Source organism: Leucopleurus acutus (assembly GCF_964270905.1).
Source record: "Leucopleurus acutus genome assembly, chromosome: 3".
Taxonomy (NCBI): Eukaryota; Metazoa; Chordata; class Mammalia; order Artiodactyla; family Delphinidae; genus Leucopleurus; species Leucopleurus acutus.
The window spans coordinates 148063366-148090626 of record NC_139145.1 but is presented as its reverse complement, the minus strand read 5'-3'; the positions used below and the strand labels follow the sequence as shown (position 1 = coordinate 148090626).

At 43.0% G+C, this 27261-nt stretch overlaps 1 protein-coding gene across 2 annotated transcripts; it reads right to left on the bottom strand.

Annotated features, from left to right (window-relative positions):
• On the bottom strand, positions 1 to 23673 carry C1QTNF3 (C1q and TNF related 3; the record flags this gene model as incomplete). Of its 2 annotated transcripts, none has more annotated exons than XM_082836336.1 (6): positions 1 to 160; positions 1725 to 1824; positions 9625 to 9754; positions 14890 to 15044; positions 17502 to 17613; positions 23371 to 23673. In XM_082836336.1, the coding sequence occupies 6 exons, from the start codon at positions 23671 to 23673 to the stop codon at positions 1 to 3; spliced, it is 960 nt and encodes a 319-aa protein (XP_082692462.1). The 2 variants fall into 2 exon arrangements, with proteins under 2 accessions (XP_082692462.1, XP_082692463.1); XM_082836337.1 differs by having other exon boundaries at positions 23590 to 23673.
• Between the last annotated feature and the right edge of the window lie 3588 nt (positions 23674 to 27261).

The window sequence follows — 27261 nt, the reverse complement described above, 5'->3', positions numbered from 1 at the left end:
TTACTTAGTTTCAAAGAGCAGGAAGCCTGCAAAGGTGGAGAAGCGCTGGTGGTCCCCGTGAAGAGCGCCATTGCCCATTCTCAGCCAAACCTCATCCCCTTTGGCCAGTTTCAGCACTGCATGGTTGCTGGATGTATCTGATTTCCCCTTTGTTTCATAACTAGAAAGAAAAAAAGGCACCAACTACTTAGTCTTTGCAGTAAACAGCCAGCTCTTTACCAAAATCCGTCCTCCCTTCTCTTCCGGAGTCTCATACAATTACGTATAGTCCTGGGATTAAATTCTCTAAATGCCATGTGAACAGACATGACATGTGCCACTTATATATAGGATTCACCAATACAGCTCTCACAAACAGCCCCCCTGCTCCTTCCTCATTATGACTGTGTGGAATGCTAATGACAATGACCAGCGTGACCTTGGAAGCCATCTGTTGAAGCCCGAGTGTTTGAAGACTGTGCCATGAGAAGACAAGGAATTTCTATCATGTTCAAGCCCTTGGACCAATGTTATAGCAGTTCAGTCCACCTTAACTAATTTAGAATTTGGTTCTAAAAAAGGGTGCTGCCATAACGCAAACTAAAACATGTTTCATCGGCTCACGGTCAGGCAGAGAGGGGTGAGGAAACAGATATCATGGGCTTGAAAGTTGGAGATCCCTGTCATGCTAGAACAAAACATTTAGGAAAACGTGATGACTTGGAATAGAAGGCCTGATGCATAAAAGTGTCCACAAGCTTGTTGTTCTTTCCTCCTTCTGACTGTGGCAATGACAATGATGTGAGAATTTGGGAGTCAGTTTTATAGATGGCAGAAATGCTTTCACCAGCCCACATCCCTCAAAAACCTGGTGGAGCAACCCTCCTTCCAAACTCCACACGATTCCCTCCTCCACCCTTTCCACCCCATCCTTCCCCAACCTGAAACCAGGCAAGAAAAATTGAGTTCTAGTGTGTTCGAGCCACAATATTCTGGATCTCTTTGTTGCAGCATTTCACCTACCTAACTCATCTTTTTCTCTTTTGGCTTTTCAAAGCCTCTTACTAGAGGCCAGGGTCCAAAAGAAAAAAATATGGCAATCCCCACAAGTCATCAAAAATAACCGAGAAAAGATAACAACCACGAAGTTTTTCACAGAGTTTCACAATACCCATTTATTTAATTATGGGAAAGGTGTTGGCCTCTCTTCCCTACATCTTAAGCTTATATCAGAGCAAATTGCAATATTTCTTTTTTAAATGAACTTTTTTCCAAGGTGCCTAAGGGCCAGGTTGCTAAGGTAAACATCAGAGCCACAACACTGCCTAAAGAAGGAAACCAACTCGCAACTCTTGAACCGCCAGCTCCAGGGATGATAGAGAAGGCCATCAAAAGGGCTAAACTCTAGGCAAAGGGGGCGGAGAGTAGGAAAGGAGAAGAAAAGGCTGAGAGGGAAGGAAAGAAAGAATGAGTTGAGAAAAGAATACAAAATACAAATGACTAATTATGGGGAGTGTTGCTAGTAATTAGTTCAAGACCTCTTATCAACCTGCTTATGATCAAGTTTATCAGATTTACTGCTTCCCAAACAGTAAAGATAACCTGGCCATATATTGTACATGGGAGGGCTCAACGACAACAAGGTTTATGCCAGTCTCTGCTGATTCCTATATACCCGCTGGCATTGGCCATCCTTTGAGCGAACAATGGCAACATGGATACCTATGATAGAAAAGGCCACTCACCTGTACATGCTGAAGACCGTGTTGCCATTGTGCATGAGGTACACATACACTTCCTCAACGTCCTCATGCTTCATCATGCTGAAGGTGAAGAAATACACACCTGAAAGAGGCCGATATTTATCCACATTTATATTAACTATTGTACATTGAGGACTGGGAGATAGCGGGGAGATATGTCACATGACATCACACTTCTTTTGTTGCTATTCTACGTGGTATGTAGGTTCTTCTTGGCCTTTATTTCTATGAGTGTCCCTTTACCTGCTCTCACCTTCAAACTGCTTTACATATTATTGAGACTTTCTCAGTGCGTAGACCATGTTTCCCTAACAAGAATACAAAGTCTTTAAAGGCAGGATTTGGCTGTATCTCATGGCCTCTCCTTGCCCCTAACAAAGCGCAAAGTATATAAACCCATCCCTAGGTTTAGATTAACCATCATTCACACCTTCCTCAGGACACATATGGACAAAGTAGAGAGCCCTGCATGGAGGCACCCGTGGTCTTCTGCGGCCTAACAAAATGACCCAACAGCTTCCCTGGTGGCGCAGTGGTTGAGAGTCCGCCTGCCGATGGGGGGACGCGGGTTCATGCCCCGGTCCGGGAAGATCCCACATGCCGCTGAGCGGCTGGGCCCGTGAGCCATGGCCGCTGAGCCTGCGCGTCCGGAGCCTGTGCTCCACAGCGGGAGAGGCCACAACAGTGAGAGGCCCGCGTACCGCAAAAAAAAAAAAAAAAAAAGACCCAAGTGCAACACTGTCATTAGCCAAAGATAAGAAAGTACTGTAGCACAGTGAAATGTTCATCAGTTCTAACAGCTCCAGCAATTTCTCATGTTATTCATTGTAAGTAGGTGAAATTATGTAAAATAAATAAAAAGATTCAACTTTGACTCAGAAGCATGACCTTGCTACTAAAAATATGAATCCTTTTCATTAAAATAACACCAACATATTTTAAAATATGTTAGTTTTCTTTTAAGAGTCTAGGGCTCCTAATTGAAAGTAACAATATACCTGATACACTTTAAATGCCAGTGTAGAAAATACCTTCACTGAAAGATTAAGAAGAATCCAACAGTAGAGAGATGAGCGAAAAGGAAAGTCTTCCTAACTCTAAACGATCTTGGTTTTGAGAGTGCATTTTAGAAAGATGAATGAATATAAATCATCCAACTCTTATTGATTTCCATGCTACATTTTTAAACTAATGGCCTTGTCTTAATCCATTTGAGCTGCTATAACAAAATACAACAGACTGAGTAGCTCATAAGTAACAAAAATTTATTTCTCACAGCTCTGGAGACTGGAATTCCAAGACCCGGTGAGGGCCCTCTTCCAGGTCACAGACTTCTGGTTGTGTCCTCACATGGCAGAATGGGCTAGGGAGCTCTGTGGGACCTCTTCTATGAGGGTACTAATCCCATTCATGGGAGTTCATGTGATCTAATCACCTAATTCCATCACTTTGGGCATCAGGCTTTCAACATGTGAGTTTCAGGGGGACACAGTCAGACCATAGTAGACTTTGTAAAAGAAAAACCCAGAAACATCTAAAAAAAAAAAAAAAAGCACCACATAGTTCTATGCTGTTTTCCAAAGACGCAATCAAAAAATAGAAGCTCTAAGGCTACCATGTTGATCCATCTGCCTCGGAGTCAAGCTGAACCAAATAAAGATGTATGATCGGGCTTCCCTGGTGGCGCAGCGGTTGAGAGTCCGCCTGCCGATACAGGGGACGCGGGTTCGTGCCCTGGTCCAGGAGGATCCCACATGCTGCGGAGCGGCTGGGCCCGTGAGCCATGGCAGCTGAGCCTGCGCGTCCAGAGCCTGTGCTCCGCAACGGGAGAGGCCACAACAGTGAGAGGCCCGCGTACCGCAAAAAAAAAAAAAAAAGATCTATGATTATGCTTAATTTAGTGCCAGGCTTGCATATTCAATGTGCTGAGAATAAAAGATACAATATAAAAATAAGTCATGTTCATTCATATGCCTAAAGATTGGTCCACAGATGAAAAGTAAAGGCAGATAGAAATTAGAGACTCAAAGAAAGTAATTTATATGTGTGCAGTTTTTCACATTTTACAAAACTTCTTATTACATGCACACACAACAATTTTCAATGCCTCAAGAAGATAAAGTGGGAATCAAAATGACAGAAAAAGGGACTTCCCTGGTGGTGCAGTGGTGAAGAATCAACCTGCTAATGCAGGGGACACAGGTTCGAGCCCTGGTCCGGGAAGATCCCACATGCCACAGAGCAACTAAGCCACAACTACTGAAGCCTGCCCGCCCAGAGCCCGTGGTCCGCAAGAAGAGTAGCCACCACAATGAGAAGCCCACATGCCGCAACTATAGAAAGCCTGTGTACAGCAATGTAGACCCATGCAGCCAAAAATAAAATAGAATAATAATAATAACAAAATGACAGAAAAAGATATTACTTTTCCTGGAAAAAATGATGACTATTATTAAACATAGTTGCAGAAGCATTTTAGAAAGACTAAGAAACCAAATGGTGAATAACTGAAATGACTATAGAGTTGGAAATATAATACAAAAGTGAATCTATATTATATCCACACATGGCTTTGCTCTGCAAGGGAAGGTACTAAAACCAGAGGTAATACATTTGAACTCTGTTTTTCAGGTCTTTGTGCTGCATAATTGTAAAATTCAGCCTTCTCTATCCCATCACTCTCAGAGTTAAGAAGTATGAAAAGGTCATTTTATAATCTATTGGACGAGGTTTAAACAGTAAAGTGGGAGTCAAATGATGGTTGTTATTGTCTGAATTATGTCCAGCTCAAGAGAATTCTAAAACACAACTAAATCCTTGAGCTTCAATTATAAAGCCATTGAAAGCAATGGAAGCATTCATTGGGCATATCTACGTACCTATGTAATTTGTGGCACAGACAGTGTTTAACAAAATAGTTATAGGAAAATTATAACATAAGCCTTCAGAGCAGAAAATCACATAAGAAGATTTAAAGCTGATTGAAGCAGGATGAAAGATTGCTTCTATCACTTCGTATGTCAGTTCATTTCTGACTTCAGCTGGGTAGAAAAATAAATCAAGGCACACATTAAAAGCATTTGTGACAGGACTTCCCTGGTGGCACAGTGGTTAAGAATCTGCCTGCCAATGCAGGGGACACGGATTTGAGCCCTGGTCTGGGAAGATCCCACATGACGCGGAGCAGCTAAGCCCATGTGCCACAACTACTGAGCCTGCACTCTAGAGCCCACAAGCCACAACTACTGAGCCCACGTGCCACAGCCACTGAAACCTGCACACCTAGAGCCCGTGATCTGCAGCAAAGAGAAGCCACCGCAATGAGAAGCCCGTGCACTGCAATGAAGAGTAGCCCCCGCTCGCCGCAACTAGAGAAAGCCCACACGCAGCAACGAAGACCCAACACAACGAATAAATTTGAAAAAAAGAAAGCATTTGTGACAAATCTAACATGGCCACTGCACCCATCCGAATTTTCTTTTTTTTCCTTCTCAATACCATATACAGAGACAAGGAAAATTGACAACAAACACCAAAAAAGTATCCATTCTCTGCAAAACTAGGAGACTGAAAAAAAAATCAATAAACTTAACATATCAGTTAAGTGCTGTCACAGGTCACTGACCGCAGGCAGAGTCACGGGGAGTCAACATGGAGGGCAAGGCGTTTTGAGGAAGCAAGTGGCAGCAGATCTCAAACGGTGCCCAGAAAAATGCACTCCCTGATGCAGAAGGGCCACTGTGAAATACAGATGCTGAAAAGAAGCTCCTGTGAGCAGGGCTGAGATAAAGCAAAAGTTATGTTTGGGCAGAAGGTTGCTAGATAAAGTACAGAAGGTGTGGAAAGCCATCCTGCAGTGGCGGATCTCAGAATCTGCCAGCAAATATAAGTCTCCTAAAGGCGAAGGAACCGGCCAATGCAAGGCTGGTTTTAGAAGTTTTCCTAGACCCAGTGCAGTCTGGGGAGACGAGAAGTGTGGCCACACAGAGCGGCTGTAGTTAGAGGAAGTGGCGGGGCTTCCCTGGCGGTCCAGTGGTTAGGACTCTGTGCTTCCACTGCAGGAGCGCAGGTTCGATCCCTGGTAGGGCAAGTAAGATCTGGCAAGCCCTGCGGGGCAGTCAAAAAAGAAGTGTAGAGTGCTGGCTTCGGCAGCACATATACTAAAATTGTAACGATACAGAGATCAGCATGGCCCGTGTGCGAGGATGACATGCAAATTTGTGAAGCATTCCATATTTAAAAAAAAAAGAAAAGGAAGAAAGAAAACAAAGAAATGGGGAGTCCTCTGGCAGCAAGGTAGGAACCACCAAGCCACCAAGCCCGGAAGTGTGCTGGGGTCCCTCCCCTTCCCCAAGAAACCACTGCATAGAGCTGATCTAGGAAAATTCTTCAACCATCGGTTCATTTTAGAAAGTAGAAAAGAACAAAAATTACTCACCAAGAAGAAATTTTATCATGTGGTAGATGAAAAATGTAAGCAAAGATTCCATCATGGATTTGAAATATATTGATGAAGCAAATCCCTCTATGAAAGAACATTGTAAAACAGAATGCAGAAATCCACGACAAGAAATCCAGACAAGAGGAGGAACTGAGCGCCAGGACATCATGACTAATGTAAAACACAGAAAACATAAAAAAAAAAAAAAAGGATCACAGAAACAAGATGGAAGAAATTGGAAGAAGCAAAAAGGATAATTAACCCCGAGAAGATGCAATTTTAAGCATATGCAGGATAGAAACGGAAAAAGCAAACAACATGAAATGGAAGTAAAGAGCACCAAAAGATTAGAGAAAATAATGCATACAGAAGACAGACTAAGAAAAGTCAAAAACAAAACAAAGAAAGTATACTTGGAGTTCTTGAAAAAGTTAACCAGTGGTGTACTAAGGTACAGGGGGAGGGAGCCAGGGGGTTGCTTGCGAGCCGTCCACCCCACAGGGGAGGAGTATTTTATCTCTGACATGTTTAGAACTGCTGGTCTATGATGCTAATAAAAAAAATCTAGCTAACTTTAATTGGCTTTATTACAGTTTTTAAATATTCTATAGACAATATATCCCGTTTGCCTAATTTCCTAACACAAGTCAGACTGCTCCCAATGCCACCTCACCTTAGTACAACGAGAAGAAAAAACTTTATTTATGTTTTAAAATATAATTCAGAGAAGATTTCCCAGACAAAAAGAAGGCTTACACACACATATTGAAAGGACACAGCAGGAAAATTTGACCCAGAATGATTAACACTTCTTCTAGAAAACTCACTGGACTTTGAAGATAGAGAAAGAATTCTTTGGGAAGTCAAGCAGAAAGATTGTCACTTATAAGACGAAAAAACTCAGACTTATGTCAGAGTTCTCCAGACCAAATGCCAGAAAACAGGACCAAAAAAAAAGTAAGCCAAGGTTTTTATTTGCAGCCAAGGTTATAACAGTTTAGAGCATGTAAAGTCTCAGGGAGTACTGATGGCATAAGCTTTCTTGAGAAAACTGAAGGATAAAGTTTAGCTAATAAAGAGCTATCTGGGAGACTTTGGCAACATGACTAGTGGTGAACACTGAATATATTTAACTGCAAGGTAAGTCCAAATCATAGGAGGGGTAATGTTGACAAACTAAAATGTAATTTTTTTATACCTTGACAGTGTATAAATGGTTCAACCACCAAAAGTTAAAAATTAAGAAAGAGAGAAGGTGGGAGACATAATAAGCTCATTGATTGGCTTATTTGTAATATTTGAGATAGATAGATAGATAGATAGATAGATAGAAAACACTATCCAAAAGAAAGCTGGGGAAGCTATAATATACTAAACATAGGAGACTTCAGAAATATTATCAAGGATAAAGAGAAACATTATATAATGACAAAGGGTCAATTCACCAATAGTCTAAATGTCTTTTAACTCATGAGTGGATAAACAAACTGATACATCCATTCAACGGAATACTACATAGCCAGAAAATATTGATTCATACATAGACATGTGTAAACGTTAAATGAATTTTGCTAAGAGACATATTGTATATATTGTAAGATCCATTTATATGACATTTTGGAATTCTAAGGTTGGAAAACCAATCAGTCATTGTCAGGGGTTGGATTACACAGGGGTTGACTACCAAGGGATGGCACAAGGGAATTTGGGGGATGAAAGAACTGTTCCATTTGATACTATGGTGGTGGAGATATATCTCTATGCACTCGTCAAAACCCATAGAGCTGTACACAACAAAGAATAAATTTTGCTCCTTGCAGAGTTTTAAAAACTCAACTAGAATATGAGAAACTCAAGATGAGATTATGACAAATGAATCTAACTGTATTACAAATGAACGAAGTAACGGAACTGAAGGGCATGGGGGAACAAGATGATCTAAGGGCTTTTAAAGACAGTGTTTTGACTGGACGGTAAAAATAAAAAAATTGGACACAAACATTACACCCTAGTTGGTAACTTTGTTTCTCATGGCACACGGGTTTGCAATTTTTTAACTGCTTTCTTTGTATACTAAGGTTCAACAAATAAGTAAGTATATTATAGATTAAGAGAGCCAGGGTTCACATTGTCAAAGAAAGAAGTTACAAATAAATAAAGAGGATGCTAGGATGAACTCAGTGGTGCTGGATTTGAGTCAGATGTATCAGAATGAACTCATGTTTTTTCGTTTGTTTTTTAACACACAATATAGATAGATTGTATCAGAATGAACTCTTTCTTTTTGTTTGTTTTTTAACACAAAACATAGATAGATAGATAGATAGATCGTAGGAAAATAAATACAGATATGTATGCATGCATGATTAGTATACATGTGTATTTCCTAACTCTGTCCATTGACAGGACCCAGAAGCAGTGACCTGCTAATAGCGATGAGTACATTTAGCACCCAAGTTTTAGTTTCTAAATACTAGCTCTCCCAAGACTCCTTGGGAAAATGGGTATTTCCAGAGCTAGGACAGGGGAAAATGCAATATGAGCTTGAAGCAGCTTGTGAACTAGAAAGTAAGAAAGTGGTTGGGGACTGAATAATGGCCCCCATGTATGCTCATGTCCTAAAATCCCCAAGATCCGTGACTGTTACCTTATATGGCAAAAGAGATTTTGCAAGGGTGATTAAATTCAAGGTTTTGAGATGGGGAGATTATCCTGGATTATCCAGGTGGGCCCAGGGTAATCACTCTGTCCCTATAAAAGACCAAGCAGGCCAGAATCTGAGAAGACAAAGTGATGTGACAGTGGAAGCAGAGATTGAGGTGATGTGGCCAATAGGCAGGGAATGGTGACAGCCTCTAAAAGTTGGAAGAGGCAAGGCCCTAGGGCTCTCCAGAGGAAACAGCACTGCCCATACCTGGACTTTAGCCCGGTGAGACTGATTTTGAAGTACTGACCTCCAGAACTGTTACAGAATAATTTTGCGTTGTTTTAAGCCTAGTTTGTAGTAATTTGTTACAGCAGCAATAGGAAATGAATACAGAAGTACTCAAGAAAAAAATTTTTTAATGGTTTTAAAAAAGGATACGACCTTCCTTGGGGTGGTGGCAAAGGAGAGGGGATGAACTCAGTTATGACACATTTCAACAGTGAGAGTAAGGGCTTTTCAAGGCAGAGGTAACTATGCCCGTAACTTTATTTGGTTAGTTTGAATGAGTTAATAATCTAAGTAGCCCACGGTCGTCATCATTTTTAAAAATGTCTCTGTCTTTTCATATATATATATGTTTTAACCAGAATCACAAAGAACTCTTAATTCCCTTAGGGTCTTTCTTTCTTTGTTCCCTCCCCCTTCCTTCCCTCCCTCCCTCCCTCCCCCACTTCCTTCCTTCTTTCTCTTGGTTGCTTAATTGATTAATCCAGTCATTTATTTTTACCTCTCACCTGATACTGGGGCCCCAAATCTACCGGTCATGACATCGAAGAAATTTCCGATGTTGGTTTCGACACTGCTGAAGATAATCCCACTGTTCTGATTGCTGAAGTGAGTTGCCAGAGAAGCCATGAACGCAATCTAAGCAAAGAGTCGGTGGTTAATTAAAAGGCAATTTATCTTAGAGAAATAAGGTTTTGATACAAGTAAGTTTATTTCACCAATATTTGTAACAGCAAGATTGGAAATAATTTAAACATTAATCTATAGAGAAAAATTAAATCATGGTGATTTCTAACATTTTTATGCTATGCATCATTAAAAGTATATATCAACAGTTCTGAGCATGTGTTTCAATGAACATTAGACTTTAAAGTGCTTTCTGAGATATTAAAATTCTATTATCAAATAATACTGGAAAATTTGGTTGAAATCTTCTACATATAGCTATTAAATGTCCATTAGCATATACTAAAGGATCCGAAAAGTCCTGCAGCCAACTTTTTAACTTTGTTTGCTCTGTGTTATTTTCTCCAAAAAGACACCTGTGATATTATGATTTATAATAAATATATATTTAGTATTCGCCCCCAGTTCTGGCAGAGAACTCCTAAAATCCTCAGAATTTCCTAAGTGTTGAGGGCAATCAAGGTGTCTTTTGTTACCTTAATGAGGTAACTTTGGAAAAACCCCTGGGAGGGTCTGGTTGCCTGTGGAGCCAACCACGTGATTAGAGAGCGTTGAACTCTCAGTCCTCCCACATCCCCCCATTCCCAGCCCCTGCCCCCAAACCTCCGCAGAGGAGAGATAGGGGCTGGACAGAGAATCAGACACCAATGGCAAGTGATTTAATTACTCTTGCCTAAGTAATGAAGCCTCCATAAAAACCCAAAGGACTGGGCTCCCCTGGTAGCGCAGTGGTTGAGAGTCCACCTGCCGATGTAGAGGACACGGGTTCGTGCCCTGGTCCGGGAAGATCTCACATGTCACGGAGCGGCTAGGCCCGTGAGCCATGGCCAATGAGCCTGCGCGTCCGGAACCTGTGCTCCGCGACGGGAGAGGCCGCGGAAATGAGAGGCCCGCGTACCGCAAAAAAAAGAAAAAAAAAAAGAAAACCCAAACGACAAGTTTTGGAGAGTTTCCCAGTTGGTGAACGCATGGAGATTTGGGGAGAGTGGCTCTCTCAGATGGGGAGTGGAAGCTCAGACCCCTTTCCCCACACCTTGCCCTATGCATCTCTTCCATCTGGTTGCTCTTCAGTTACATCCTTTTATAATAAATTGGTGAGCAAGTAAGTAAAATGTTTCTCTGAGTGCTTCTGTGAGCCGCTTTAGTAAATTAATCAAACCCGAGGCGGGGGGGGGGGGTCATTGGAAGACAGAAGCACAGGTGATAACCTGAACTTGGATTGGCGCCTAAAGTGGGGGAAGGGTGGGGCAGTCTCGAAGGACTGAGCTCTTAAGTGTCAGAAGTGAGCTGAATTGTAGGACATCCAGCTGGTATCAGAGGATTGCTTGGTGGTATGGGAATAGCCCACACTCGGAAATTGTACCACCATTGGAGAGTCACATTTTTTTTTTTTTAACATCTTTATTGGGGTATAATTGCTTTACAATGGTGTGTTAGTTTCTGCTTTATAACAAAGTGAATCAGTTATACATACACATATGTTCCCATATCTCTTCCCTCTTGCGTCTCCCTCCCTCCCACCCTCCCTATCCCACCCCTCCAGGCTGTCACAAAGCACCGAGCCAATATCCCTGTGCCATGCGGCTGCTTCCCACTAGCTATCTACCTTACTACGTTTGTTAGTGTGTATATGTCCATGGAGACTCACATTTGAAAGTCAATGCCAGTCCCCTGTCCAAATGAGTCATTGAAACTGAGTGTGAATTAGATCAATAAATTCTTTAACTTGCTGGGATTATCCATCTTGAATGAGTGGAAGTTTTAAGGGAGACGGGTGAGAGAGGAGAGAGCAAATAATTTGAAGTTCTGAAAGACTTGGGGTGTGGACAGGGAGGCAGGCCTGGGAGAATCAACACAGAAAGGATTGGGGCAGTCACAGGACAGTGTGAGGGCACTGGGCACAGAAGGATGAAGAAGGGGTGACACCGGAGGACGAGATTTAGGAATGGGGATGAAGGAGCCGAAGTCACTCTCCATTACAATCTGCCCAGGACCAATCTTGTCTCCACTTTTATTTGTTTTTTGTTTTTTTGCGGTACGCGGGCCTCTCACTGTTGTGGCCCCTCCCGTTGCGGAGCACAGGCTCCGGACGCGCAGGCTCAGCGGCCATGGCTCACGGGCCCAGCCGCTCCGCGGCATGTGGGATCTTCCCGGACCGGGGCACGAACCCGTCTCCCCTGCATCGGCAGGCCGACTCTCAACCACTGCGCCACCAGGGAAGCCCCTTGTCTCCACTTTAATGCCTCCTTCAAAACATGTGAAGGTAGTTCTCCCTAATGACCGTAATGTGGTTTTAGGGTTAAAAAGCTGATGGAGCAAATGTAATAATTGCCCAGGTGTTCTCCATTAAACTGGCTACTACAAGGCCCCTTAACTAGCATATAACCATTCACAGATTTGGGTTAGTTTCTAGCTTTGAGAACCATCCATCTTATTAGGTACCTATAACTTGGGCGATGGCATCTGTCTCCTTTTCTTTGTAAATTTATACTGGCACACAGACCGCAGGTTGCTAAAATTATTGAACAGCAGTCATTAAAAAGTTACGAAAAAAAAAAGACGTTACGAAACCAAAAAAGCAGGTTGAGTAACACACAGGATCTCTTAGCTTACCCTTAAAATAACTTGATTCCCCCCAAAATGATGGAATTTATCCAAGGTCAAACAACTACCACATATGCCCAAATAAAGGGTAAAGTTTCCCCCACTGATATTTCAAATAGAGTGGCTGTACCTTATAGTTCTTCGAAAGTTTCTCGTGTTATAGTATTGTCCATGAAAATATTAATCAGTAATCAAAGACAGAAATTGGAAAATTTTATTAGAGCCAACCTGAGGATTATAACCCAGGGGACAGTCTTTCAGAAAGCTCTGAGGACCGTTCTGAAGAGGTGTGGGGATAGGGGGAGAAACCAGTATCTACGTGATTTGGGTGAAGGGGTCCGTGCAATCAAGCACACATCTTGGTAGAAGGTTACTGCTCTTCACAAGGAACAGATATCTTAGTTAATGGTTTCAGTGCTTTTCTAAGTAATGGTAAGATGCAAGAAACTGGGTTCATAAATTTCTCTCTGGAAAAGATCTACCTGTCTGAGGGCCAGTGCTGTCAGTTTTCCCAGAGCACAGAATGTCTCATCCTGATCTCCGCCCTGAATTCCTTTCACAGTGTATTGTAGGTCAGCGACTGCAGTGGTAATGATTTGGTTCTTATAGAACTGGATGGTGGGCAACATTCTTTATTTTACAATCCTCTCCCTTCTGTTCTTAATTTCAACCAAGGTTTGGGAGGCATTTTGTGACCAATTGTCCCACTGCACTAGGAATGCTCATTCCCAGGTCAGGAGAGGATTTCTTTGACGGGACACTTCATGTGCTATTACTGGACCAGACTCAGTTAACAGTAGCCAAAAGCCTGTGGACCACCTGTCTTACTAGTCTGTTACGGTCCAGGAAACGGCTCCCTCTTGTTGCTTCTTCCCATACCCCGAGTTACACTATTACAATCATTGATCTTACAGGACTATATATTTGGTCAATTGTTTCAAGTCCCCTAGTCATCATTATTTTTATTGGAAGCTCACTCACACACTGGTAATGAAAGAAAAAATAATCTTAAAATAGGCAGAACACAAGTAATATAGCTAGTAACATTAATAAGGTTGTAAGTAAGTAATGTTATCTTCTAAGGAGTTACGCGTCTGGCGTCAAAAGAAGAGAAATTGATCTTTATGGTGGAGCAGTTATTTCTGCCATTGGGGAGGTCCGGTTAATACATAATGCAGATGCACAATGCACACTAGAGGGGAGGGAGGAGGCCAAAATGGGCAGAGAAAAAATTACGTTTCAATTTTTCTTGTCTTGCCTTAAAATATGAATTTGATTCCATCAGTATGTTCTCTCAGTTACTTAATTTTAATCACTAATTGCTGTTTCAGGAACACATACCAGCCAGAAACAAGCAATAAAAAAATGCTAGTTGTCGATGTTGATAGGAGTCCCTTAGAAGAATCCATCTTAAAAATATTAGCCAAATAAATAAATAAATAACCCAGACTTAGTCATTTTCTTGGTGTGACCTAACCTCACATTTGCAAGTTTTAGGTATTACTGACAACAAGAATTTTGAAGATTACTTAAAAGAGAAATAAAGAACAAATAAATGGGGGACTTTCCTGGTGGCTCAGTGGTTAAGAATCTGCATGCCAGTGCAGGGGACACGGCTTCAATCCCTGGTCCGGGAAGATCCCACATGCCACAGGGCAACAAAGCCCGTGCGCCACAACTACTGAGCCTGTGCTCTAGAGCTTGAGAGCCACGACTACTGAAGCCCGTGCACCGAGAGCCTGTGCTCCACAACAAGAGAAGCCTGCGCAGCACAGCAAAGAGTAGCCCCCGCTCTCTGCAACTAGAGAAAGCCCACGCACAGCAATGAAGACCCAACGCAGCCAAAAATAAATAAATAAATTTATATATAAAAAAAGAACAGATTAATGGGTAGTGGACTTGAGATAAAATGTCCAATGATAGCCTCATAAATGAATTTAGAAAACTTTAAGCTGAAATGAATATGGTCTCATGACTCAAAATAAAATGCCTCCAGTAATAAAGATACTGATGAGAAAACCTTTAATAAAAATTAATGCCACGAAATCTGATTTGATAGAATTACTTGTATATTAATATCCATATATGTAATTTAAATATGCAAATGTAACAAAATTGATAAATAAATGGAATGGTCAAATATCTACTTAATAATATTTTATGCATCTAAAAGTTTACATATTCGAGTCGCCAAAAACCTTGTTATTGAACATGTCTCCTCATTTGGAAAATGGAGATTAGCTGATGTTCAGGGCTGCTTTGTAATTTGGTCCAATGAGGGTGTTGAATTTCACCCTTCATACATTTCTCCCTAAGAATGATTTCAAAGCACTTTGACAGCATAGGTCTTCTGCAAACACCCTGTGGTGGAGATGAACAAATTGAGACAGGTTTACTCAACACTGAGGATGAAGAAGCACTCAAGCCTTCTGATTCCTGGACCCTGAGTGAGGGTCATCTGGAGACACGCCAAGATGATTTACCTGCAGTTCTGGTGGGATCCCCGGGTAGCCCTTCTCTCCTTTGGGGCCATGCTGCCCACGCTCCCCTCGTGGCCCCAGATCACCTTTGTCTCCTTTCTCTCCTTTGGCCCCTTCGTGGCCAGTGGCTCCATTATTGCCATTGTTTCCATGGTTTCCTTGAACAACCAGACATCATCACATGAGAAAGCCCAGTCACTCATACTCACCATCTATTTTTATACAAATGCAGCTCCTTTCTTCAAAAATGACAAACTTAATTGTAAAAGGGGACCATCTGAAACAAGCTCAAACACAGCCATGGTGACATCATCAGATGGGATCGCTTTTAAATGGGACACTGAAAACAGCCTTAGATACTCTTAAGGCTCCAGGCTCCAAAGCCTGTTTTACCTATAAAGCAGGACTTGAATGAAAAATTGCATAGAGACATTATAAAGCATCCTTTATAAGAGCAAAGATTTGAAACCACCTAAATGTCCATCAATACTGAAAGGGTGGGCTTCCCTGGTGGCGCAGTGGTTGGGAATCCGCCTGCCAATGCAGGGCACATGGGTTCAAGCCCTGGTCTGGGAAGATCCCACATGCCGCGGAGCAATTAAGCCCATGCGCCACAACTACTGAGCCTGTGCTCTAGAGCCCGCGAGCCACAACTATTGAGCTCAGGTACTGCAACTACTGAAGCCCGCGCATCTAGAGCCTGTGCTCCGCAACAAAAGAAGCCACCGCAACGAGAAGCCCATGCACCACAACGAAGAGCAGCCCCCACTCCCCGCAACTAGAGAAAGCCTGCATGCAGCAACGAAGACCCAACACTGCCAAAAATAAATAAATAAAATAAATTAAAAAAAAAATACTGAAAGGGTTAAATTAAAAAATGGTACATCCCAGTAAATGATGTTATATAGTCACAAAAAAAGAATGCTGAAGAAAAATATTTAATAGCATGATTTTTAGATAAAAAAGGTTATGAATCAATCAATAGTGATAGCATGATACTATGTATATGTGTATATATATGTATATAATATAAAATATGTACATGTTTTATCCAAAGGGGAAAAAGACTAGAAAAAATTACATAAAAATATTTTGCAGTGGTTTATTTTTTTCTAAGTGGATGAAGCACAAATGATTTTTGTGTCATTCTATACACTTTTCTGCATTTTTGAAATTTTCTACAAAGAACACGAACTACTTTTATAACTGGAGGAAAAGTAAAATCATTGATAAAAAATTTTAACAGTAATCTTGAAAGCAAGACTTGGATAATGATTTCAACTCTTCACTTTACTTTGCTAAGAGATAACTTCTACACCTCTCCCTTTATTTTTATATTTATTGAATTCCAGGCCCTTTTGTTATTTATTTTGTGTGCCACCTTTGGTCAGGTTTCATACCGAGCTTGCAATTCTTCCAGATTAATGAACTTTGACTGGGTTTACAAGTTAATGTGCTCATGACAAAACTGTTCCTGATGGGAAGCACGTAGCCAAGGCCAGCCTGTCCTGTGACCTCAGAAGAGTTTAGACGTAAGAAGATTTTAGAGGGATCTGAAAGTCGCCTACCCGTAATCACTGTACGGGTTGCCTGCTGCCCTTGATGTTCAGTGACATAGATTCCAAGCTACTGATCATAAAATCTAACAGAGCACTTTCTTATTCTAAATTTGGTTTCATTTGACAAGCCACTCAAAAGTATTAAGAAAAATTAAACCTTATTTGTTAAATATTAACATCAATGGAGTAACTCAGAGAAGAGCAAGCAGACATTTGCCAAACCCTGAGAAAATGTTCTATATCCCCAGGAATTGACCTGGAGACAAGAAAGTCAGTTAAACCCCCAGATAGATTTGGAGGTCCTGGGACAGAAGGCACCTGGGCTGCCCTTTCCTTGGCTGACCCAGGAGACTAGCAAGTTCCCCAAATGATCCATGTCTGGGGTGCCACTCAGTAGTAGAGATGGCTGAACAGTGGGTCTAGAGGGACCCAGTGGAGCTCTACAGCGTGCCTCGTGCCACCATATGGTGCTGGAGCCCAAAAATGTCCCCATGAGTCCAAGAGAGGCATGAAGGTCAACTGAGAGACAGCAGAGCATGGAAGGGCCTGGGGATTAAGGGAAGAAAAACTCAGCTAGACCTAGAATCAGGCAGAAAGATGTGTAGCTCAGTAAAAGAGACTGTGAAGATGACTAAAACCCAGACCAGCAAGCTTTCCTCCGCACTCTCACTTCCCAAATCCCCTGAAGCCTAGATCTGGTGCGCTTTATGGAGCACACGGTGGCAGAAACACTGCAACAAGAGTATAAACCTGTTCAGCTCCAGTGGTTCCCGACTCCACGCTGGGGAAGGGCCTCCTGGCCGGTAAGCTGGGGCCCCAGCATGCCTAATGCCTATGGGATTCTGCAAGCAGTATGGATAATAAACACTATAGTTTACACAGTTCCACCTCATTAACTCAATAAGCCCAGTTCCCCACCCAACTCTCTTTTGGATTTTCCATGCATAAGCTTTGGATCACACACAAGTGATCCCAACTCACTGAGCTTCACCCCTGGCTCCTGTTTTGGCACAGTCTGCAATTAGACTGGAAACAACGCATCTCTCTCATCCTTACCTGGAATGCCAGGGAGGCCAGGAGGTCCAGGGGGGCCTTGGTAGCCTCGAAAGCTGTAGTCTCCATGACAACACTTGCTGCAGTCTGGGGGCAGTCCTCCAGTTTGCGGAGACTTTGAAAAAATACAAAGAGAAGCTTCAGAGCAACGTACATATGAGTAATTAGAACTTTTGAGCTTCCTCTGGCCACAGCCCCTAGGTAAGCTTAATTCCAAACAGCCTATGACAACATCAGAAAAGAAAGTGTGGGGTGACTTATGTCATCTTATGTCAATGGCAAAGGAGTCAGGGAGTAGCTAAGTTGAGGTGATGATCAGAAAGGCAAAGGAAACAGGAGAGTCACTAGAAGAACAGCCTCTTTGGAAAGTGGGAGTGGGAGTGGAGGATTGGGGCTGTGTTTCTGGGAAGTATGTTCCTGCTGCTACAGGAAGAGAAAGCTCCCTTTCTCTTCCAACTGCCAGTAGTCTCAGATGTAGCTAGATTGAGTAGATGACCCTCGAATGATAAAAATTACCAACCTCAAATATAGTTATTAAGTCTATCTATATTCATGATACTGGGTAAAGAGTTCTTAGAAATTCTGAATTGTATCACAACACACAAAAATTGCCTTAGAAAATAAAGGAAAGAAAGTATTCATTAGTCCAATAAATTCTTATTAATTATCTACATCCTGAAACAACTTTAACTCCCTTTTTTTAAACTTCCACCTTTAACATGCTGTTCTGTTTCATATTCCATTTGAAAATTTAAAGTGATTAACGCATTATTTGAACCAGATTTCATGAGTACTTAATGGATATTAAATGTATTCAAATATGACACTGAGTTCAACGCTTCTTTATTCAATGATAAATTTCTAAAAAACTTGTGCTTACTGTCAAGGAGCTAGAGATTTGGCAGAAGTTGAATGGCAGAAGAGTTAGAGTTGCTCATAAAATTTGGAGTCTCTTCTAAATTGGCAACATTTTTTTTTTAATTATTTATTTATTTATTTACTTTTGGCTGTGTTGGGTCTTCGTTGCTGTGCACGGGCTTTCTCTAGTTGTGGCGAGCGGGGGCTGCTCTTCCTTGCGGTACACGGGCTTCTTATTGCGATGGCTTCTCTTGTTGTGGAGCACCGGCTCTAGGACTGCGGGCTTCAGTAGTTGTGGCTCACGGGCTTAGTTGCTCCCGTGGCATGTGGGATCTTCCCAGACCAGGGATTGAACCCGTGTCCCCTGCATTGGCAGGTGGATTCTTAACCACTGCACCACCAGGGAAGTCCCTTAAACTGGCAACTTTTAATGATGGCTTACGAAAGACTCGTGAAAACTTTCCTCGACACCAATTATAATTCAAAAGTTTTTTGAAAACAGCATACTGTTGCTAAGGGATTCACTTTTTAAAAGGAAAGGATGGGGTGAGAGAGGAAGGACGAGAGAGAGAGAGAGAGAGAGAGAGAGAGAGAGAGAGAGAGAGAGAAAGGGAGAAAGGGAGGGAGGAAGAAGTCATTCAAAATTGAAGTTTTCTCTATCATTAGAAATCCAAGCAGAACAATGTATCAAGGCTTCACACAGCTGCACCTCTAGACTTTTATAGCACAGGAAACTCTACTCAATACTCTGTCATGGCCATGGAAAGGAATCTAAAAAAGAGTGGATATATGTATATGTACAACTGATTCACTTTGCTGTACAGCAGAAACGAACACAACATTATAAATCAACTACACTCCAATAAAAATTATTTAAACAATTAAATTAAATTAAAACAAACAAACCAATAAATAAGCTTGGGCTTTTTTCCTTACTCTCATTCCTTTTTCCTACAGATTCCCACCTATAGCTATTAAGAAAAAAATGCAGAACAGCATCTGTAGTCCAAGCAATTGCCTGCAATGGCTCAGAGCTCAATCTCAAGTTTTCAGTAGCTAGGATTTGGAGCAATCTCCTAGTCTAGTCTTCTGTCCCCCAGACCCAACCTTGCACAGGTATGGGAGTCTATGAAAACCTTTTATAAAACTGGCAGAGGCAAAGAAAATCAGTGAAAGCAATTGGTCTGAGACAAGGGATTTCAGACACTTGGAAAGTCAGACACCACAGCACCACCCCACCTTCTAATCCAAAGATGTAACCTGAGAAGTAGGTATTCTGTAATTTCCTGGTATGGTTTTGCTAATATGAAATACAGCTGTTTAAGCTCCAAGAGATCCTGAGCTCTGCCAATAAGAAATTTTAGGGAAGGAGAAGGGTGGGGAGGGAGGGAAAGTACTGAAGTGGAACCATTGGTTTAAAAATAGAATTGAAAAACTGAGATGCTAAGAATGTCAGAAAAAGAAGTGGACTGGAGCCAGAACTCCCATCATAGGTCTGTGTGACTTTTGTGAAGTCATTTTCCCCCAGGCATCATTTTTCTTGTCCACTAAATTAGAGGATAGGGTAAAGATGGTCATGAATTTTCTTTCCAGCTCTATAATGCAAACAAGGATACTGAAGTCTTTTCCAAAGCCTCAGATGGTGACTTAGAAAGATGTTGTTTTGAAATCTAGTGTCTGGGTATGGGGTGTTAGCGCCAGGAGATGGGGTGCATACCCAACCACTTTGAGAGCATAGCGCTGCCGCCAAAACAGGGAGAGACTTTTGGTCATTAAGTGGGCCCCTTCCTGAGAACTGTCCTGTGACATTTCACAACATGGTCCTCCTTCTGGCCTGGTCTTTCAGAGTTCAGTCAAATGGAACCATGTTCATGAGCCTTAGAACAAGTTGGACAGGATGTGTTCATTGAGAAGTTTTCTCCCAGGTAAGGGAAAACGACATTCTAGGTAGTTCTCTATATTACCCTCTCAAGTTTGTCAACTCCTTTCCCCAAATTAGGTCAAATTTGAACACCAAGTTCATGCAAATGGACAGCATGGGAGGAAGAAAGTCCCTAAGACAAGTTCCATCCATTTTGTAGATGGAGGCCTAGGGGCAGCTACTGAGAATGAAGCTCTACTATTGGGAAATGACTTCAGGAAAGACAGTCCACAGCTCCTTCCTTAACTTAAGGAAGAGGGAAGAGAAAGAAGGTGAAGGGAAGTGGAAAAGGGAGAGATAGGTGTCCAGGAAGAGAGGGGAGCTGGATAAAGGTGAACAATAAAGAGCTACAGAGAAGAAAATGTCAGGAAAAGAGAGCGCAGGTCTGCTCAGCCCACCTCTACACATCTCCGCACAAACGCTATGGCCAGAGTCATCTTTCTAGAACACACACTTGATCACCTCACTTCCCTGCTATGCACAAACAAACCTTTGCTGGCAAAATAAGGTCTAAGCTTCTTCACCGGCCAACGGAATCCATCAGGTGGCACTAAAATCACTGGTGTCTTCCTCCTATAGCCCAGCTCTCCAGCCACACCCACTCCTCAAGCCCCTCTCAAGGCTCTTGCTGTGGCGCATGTTTGTTTATTTTATTTTTTCCGGGGATGCCAACGCTTTCGTCTCATCATTTGAGATCTGACTCAGCAGCCACCACTATTCTGACCCTTTTCCCCCAATAGTCTTTTGTGCCATTACTTTGTTTATCACATGGTACTTAATTACCTGTTGATTTATCCCCACTAGAGCCCTTCAGCATTGTTCAGAGAGAGAAGCTTGGGTGTATTTATCCCCATCCTAAAGCATGACTCACACTAGAAGCACACAGGTTAATCGGTAAAGGGATGAATGAGGGAAAAGGAGGATTAAAAGAAAAGAAGCAGTGTGGGAAGTGAGGCAAGAGGGAGGAACACAGAGCAGTCCTAAATTCAATGTGGGTCTCCGTATCCACTGGCAGAGAGCTGTACTGAAACCTCTAGAATACCAGTGGCTAAATCTCCTCACTATCTCCTGTTGGGGGCTGGTTTGGAAATCCTTCAGGAACCCAAGGGAGTTGGAAAGCCCCCCGGCTTAAAAAAAAGAAAACCTAGAAAGTGGCTTCTTTTCCCCTCATCTGATTTCAACATGCTAGATGCCTAGAGGCACTAGAAGGTGGGGTGGAATAGAAATGTAATTTGGATTTCAGTCAAGAATTGATGACCGATGACAGCCTACATCTGCCTTCTGCTGCCTCTGGGGGCTCACATGTCATGACCAGGAAGGATCCAGCAAAGAGCCCATTTTGTCCAGATCAAGGCTTGGACAAAAGCACAGATATCTTTACCACTGAGAAAAACAATGAGTAGTACTCACTCTTCAGCCAAAAGATTGTCAAATGAAAGAACAATCTCTAAAAGTGGCTTTCAAAAAGCAGGATTGGATTTAGAGGTTATCATTTCTTCCACGGCTCTGCAAAGGAGCAATGTTTTCTTGACCAGGCCCCACAGAATAGTTCGGGCAACTGCATTTGTGGTCAAGTTAGAAGTCCCAGGTTTGTCGCAGATCTACAGATGCTTCTGCCTGTGATCTTGGTCTGATCACACTACCAGTCTCAATGCAAACTTTCAATCTGTGGTCAGAGGGGTTTAGATTTCAGCTGCATGGACTTTGTCAGGGCCTATTCAACACATAGAAGCAGTCAATTCTTGTAGTAAAACTTATTTGTTCAAAGATCATATAATTCAGGGGGCTTCCCTGGTGGCGCAGTGGTTAAGAATCCTCCTGCCAATGCAGGGGACACGGGTTTGAGCCCTGGTCCAGGAAGATCCCACAGGTCGCAGAGCAACTAAGCCTGTGTGCCACAACTACTGAGCCTGCGCTCTAGAGCCCAAGAGCGACAACTACTGAGTCCGCACGCCTAGAGCCGGTACTCCGCAACAAGAGAAGCCACAGCAATGAGAAGCCTGCGCACTGCAACAAAGAGTAGCCCCTGCTCGCCATAACTAGAGAAAGCCCACGTGCAGCAATGAAGACCCAATGCAGACAAAAATAAATAAATAAAATAAATTTTTAAAAATGTTTAATAAAAAAACGAAGATCATATAATTCAGAATAACTCTCCTTGCCCCTCATCTGATTTCAACGTGCTTGATACCTAGAAGACAAATCAAAATCTGCTTCTTCCTTATGTTGTACACTTGAAGCTAACATAATGTTATATGTCAATTATACCACAATTAAAATTTTTTCATTTAAAAAAATAATGAAGACATACTTGAAAACCTGTTTCTTCCTGTTCTTAATGTTTTCGATTAAAATGAGTTTCATCAATTTGCCATTCACTACACTGAAACCTTAACTCACTCCCGTACTACCCTGAAAGAGTTAAAGATGTTTCCTTAGATGCTGTGCTTATACTCAGCATCTTACACAAGTCCTCTGTGATTATCAGGCATTAACTCATACAACAGAATCAAGTCTGCATTTTAAACACAGTGTGCTTTTGTTTTAACTCTTTGGTCCTTTTTTAAACAGAGTGAACGTAGAGACTTAGCAACTTAGAGGGCTATAAATCCAATTACCAAGCCTGGCATGAAATGTCACAGTAAACTCACAAATCAAGTGAAAAACTCAAAGGGCAGCTTCTCTCTGCTGGGAAGAATTAACGAAGTCCAACTTACGATCTGCAGATGATTATCTCTAATGATCTATCTGCAAAGGTCAGATCTGCAAAGGTCAGCTCTCCTCCTTTCCGCATCAACAGAGCAAGAAAGAAACCAAATCACGGCAGAGCAGGGCTGGCTGTCCCTGTTCCCCTTTCTGATGGGACAGCCGTGGCCTCTCTTTATCTCAGTCCATCAGTGCTACCTCTGCTGATTTTCTAACACAGACCAGCCTCGTCCCCAGTATCCCACAGCAACCCAGAGACAGAGACCCACAAGCAGCTCAGCCAACTTCTGGAAAGCATCGATCCTAAGAATCATAGCTGGAAAAAGAGCAAAAACAACAAAACTCATTAAGCTTTGACAGTAATCCTTAAAAGAGAATTCCGAGTACCTGGCCCCAGAATGGGGTGATCTGGGCTAGGTCATCTACCTCGGGGTGCGGTAGCTCATCTGGTCTCAGGGGTTTTAGGTCTGTAGAAGTGTTATTATCCACAGTCCCAGTTTTAGGATGGCTCCGCTCTCTCACTTTCTCCCTCTTGGAGCCGCTACGGCCAGTCTGCTGATGGCTTTGCACTATTCTCGCCACCACTTTATTAGCTCTTCCGCTCACCTCCATGTATTCATCTTGACACAGGCAAAAAGGGAGGAAAAGCAAAGCCAGCAGGTGCCAACAGACGAGCTGCCCTCCGAGCATGATTCCCAACAGAGCCACAGAGCCTCCCGGAGAAGACGGCTAGGGCTCCAGCTGCCGTGGTCTCTTCGGGCAAGTGCCAGGGCTGCAGATGAGACTTGCAGCCGGCCAGGCGGTTTTATACTTCGGTATGTAATAAATAAGGCTGCAGGCCAGAGGAAGAGCGGTGCTCCTCCGTGGGCGGAACGGCCCCCATTCATTACTTTCCCACATCACAGGCAAAACGATTTGTGTGACAGCTCCCAGTTGGTGGGTTCATAAATGTCACACCTTGGCACGTTTTTTGTTAAAGCGTGAAGAAAACATGCACAACCAGCTGGAAACAGGCAGCATGTGTCCAGTGGTTTGCTTTTGCTATTAGACATGGAAAGGCTGTGCCTTTGCAGTCTAAGATGCCGTTTGGAAAAACCTCCTCCCGGACTTGCCAGGAAATTCGGGCTTAATTGCATCAATTCCGTCTGAAATGGCAGTGGGAACGTGTTCAGGGCCATCAAGAGAGCTCTGCACTCTTATTGCACAGCTAATATTTCCCCACTGTAGCCGCCCCTTAAAGGTACTCATTTCTGCCTCTGGCACTGGCAACAGAAGGCAGTTGGGTGACTCCAGAACACTGAGCTGGATTCAGGGGCAGAGTCTCTGGGTTTAACAAAAGCATTTCCCCATCCTAGGTTTCATTTCCTTTTCCCTGGAGTTCCCAAAAGCCAAAATTAGATCAAAGTGGACCAAGTCGCTTTATTGCCAGATGAAGATACGACATCCTGCTTCATATTAAAAGAAGGTTGTCTGTCTCTGGCTCCTATTCCTTCTCACATATTCTTGTTTAAATTGAAGAAACTGAGGGACTTCCCTGGTGGTGCAGTGGTTAAGAATCCACCTGCCGATGCAGGGGACACGGGTTCGAGCCCTGACCCGGGAAGATCCCACATGCCGCGGAGCAACTAAGCCCGTGCGCCACAACTACTGAAGCCTGCACTCTAGAGTCTGTGAGCCACAACTACTGAAGCCCACATGCCACAACTACTGAAGCCCCTGCGCCTAGAGCCTGTGCTCCGCAACAAGAGAAGCCACCAAAGTGAGAAGACGGTGCACTGCAACAGAGTAGCCCCTGCTCCCCGCAGCTAGAGAAGGCCCGTTGCACAGCAACGAAGACCCAACACAGCCAAAAATAAATAAATAAATTTATATATTAAAAAAGATGAATCAGGTTTTTAAAAACATAAGTGAAAAATAAATAAAATTAAAGAATTGGAAAGCATCAAACCAAACAACCTCCCTCAAGTAGATCAGGATGGAGAGAACTATCATTTCCTTTAGGATACTTGCTATATTCTTAAGAATTCAGCCAAAGAGAAAATGGACATTCCTAACCTCTTAGTGACAATAAAGAGAACTCATATAGCTTTGCCATTAAAAATTGCTTCTAGGGCTTCCCTGGTGGCGCAGTGGTTGAGAGTCCACCTGCCGATGCAGGGGACACAGGTTCGTGCCCCGGTCCGGGAAGATCCCACGTGCTGCGGAGTGGCTGGTCCCGTGAGCCATGGGCGCTGAACCTGCACGTCCGGAGCCTGGGCTCCGCAACGGGAGAGGCCACAACAGTGAGAGGCCCGCGTACCGAAAAAAAAAAAATTGCTTCTATTTCCATATCATTTTATTTAATATTACTCACTCACTCACATAACAAAAAGTCACTACCCTCCTCCATGAGGACTGAAGACACCCTGGGACTTAAAAGGCAGTGAGTGACCAGTATGTGATGTTCAGAGGACAAGGGTGGCAGTGTAAGAAGCCGAAGCTGGGGAAGCCAGGCCTGGGGCTGAGGCGACAGAGCAGCTGGAGAGAGGAAGGTGGCGAGAGGGCTGCTTACAGCTGCTCTCCTCACTCAGCAAAGGGGCCTGGGAACCAAAAGCCAACTCTCGATGCAAGATTCATCACTCCTGCCACTGCCAGAGCAGCTGCCTCTAGACCTCACACTTATACGTAAAAGGACTTGGTGTGGAGGATGGCGTGAGAGAGTGATTCAGTAAAATAAAAGCTCTTCAGTTCACAAATGCAGGGGCCTCGGGAGCCATGCTTCTTCTAAGCAGGCAGCTCCCACCTAGCAGGGTGTAAGGAGCTCTGCCATCCCCATTTCATAAGTCTACCCTTAGGTGTCCAGGATTTCCCCACTGGAGGATTTTTTGAGTTCTGTGATGAGCACTCTTGGGCAGATATCCCTGAGGAAGGTAGCGCATCAAGCGGTTATCTGGCATCAATTCTTACTGAGGACTTTTGAACAGACCTGGGGCAGGAGACTGAGGAAGGACAGCTCTTAGGTATCCTTGGACAAGCAAGTAGATGGGATATTGCTGTGGCTCCATCATCAGGGAAGCCTGGAAAATATTTTACAGGAGACCACAAAGCAAGAAACGTCTCTGAAATCTAGGTCACCTCATTCACGAGTTTTCTAAGAGCTGTTTCTGGCTGATCCCACCACCTGGACCATATGGATAAGTAACTCCAAGTCAACCTCTTCTGACTTCCAACTGTATTGAGAATTTCCATTGGTGTTTTCCACCCTTTCATTTATTCTAGTGGTTCTCAATCCTGTCTGCATAATAAAATAAACCAGGGAGCTTCTAAATATATCAGTGCCTGAATCCCATCCAAGACCAATTGATTCAGAATCGCTAGTGGGGCCTGGGCACTAAGAGTTTTTGAAAAGTCCCTGAGATGATTCTAATGTGCAGTCAGAGTTAGGAATCACTGACCCATCCTTTCCTTGACTCAGTAGGAATAAATAACAATAATATCTCTCATTTGTTGAGCACTTACCATACGTCAGCCAAGTACTTCTTTGCTTTAGCTCACTGACTTCTCTCAGTAAACCTATTGTTCTCGTCTTATAGATGAGGAAACAGAGGCTCAGAGAAGTAAAGTAACTTGCCTGGTATTGTACCACTGGAAAGGGGTTATTAAGATATGACTCCATCTGTCTTCCTCCCTTCTACAGCAAAGCAGAGGACCAATGTCAAGCTGACTGCAGAGAGAAGGCCAGCTCCACAGTGGCCAGGACAAGAATCTGGAGTCCGAGTGTTATGTATGGAATTGTAGCACCCAAAAAGGCATTGAGGTCCTAACCCCCAGTACCTATGAGCATGACTTTATTTGGAAATAGTCTTTTCAGACAATCAAGTTAAGATGAGGTCATTAGGGTAGACCCTACCCAGATATGACTCTGTCCTTATAAAGGGGAAAAAACTAGACATAGAAACAGACACAGACACAGGGAGAACACCATGTAAAGATGAAAGCAGAGATAGGGTGATGCACTTAAAACTCAAGAAACGCCAAAGATTGCCAGCCAACCACCAGAAGCTAGAAGAAGGGCATGGACGAGATTCTCCCACACAGCCCTCAGAAGGAACCAACCCAGCTGACACCTCCATCTCAGACTTCTAGCCTCAAGAACTATGAGACGATAAATTCCTTTGTTTAAGCCACCCAATTTGTGGTAGTTTGTTGCGGCAGCCCCAGCAAACTAATACAGAAAGCATGTAAGGAAACCTTAAAAAACTCCAGACCTCATCATCTTACAGACAGGGAGATGGCAGT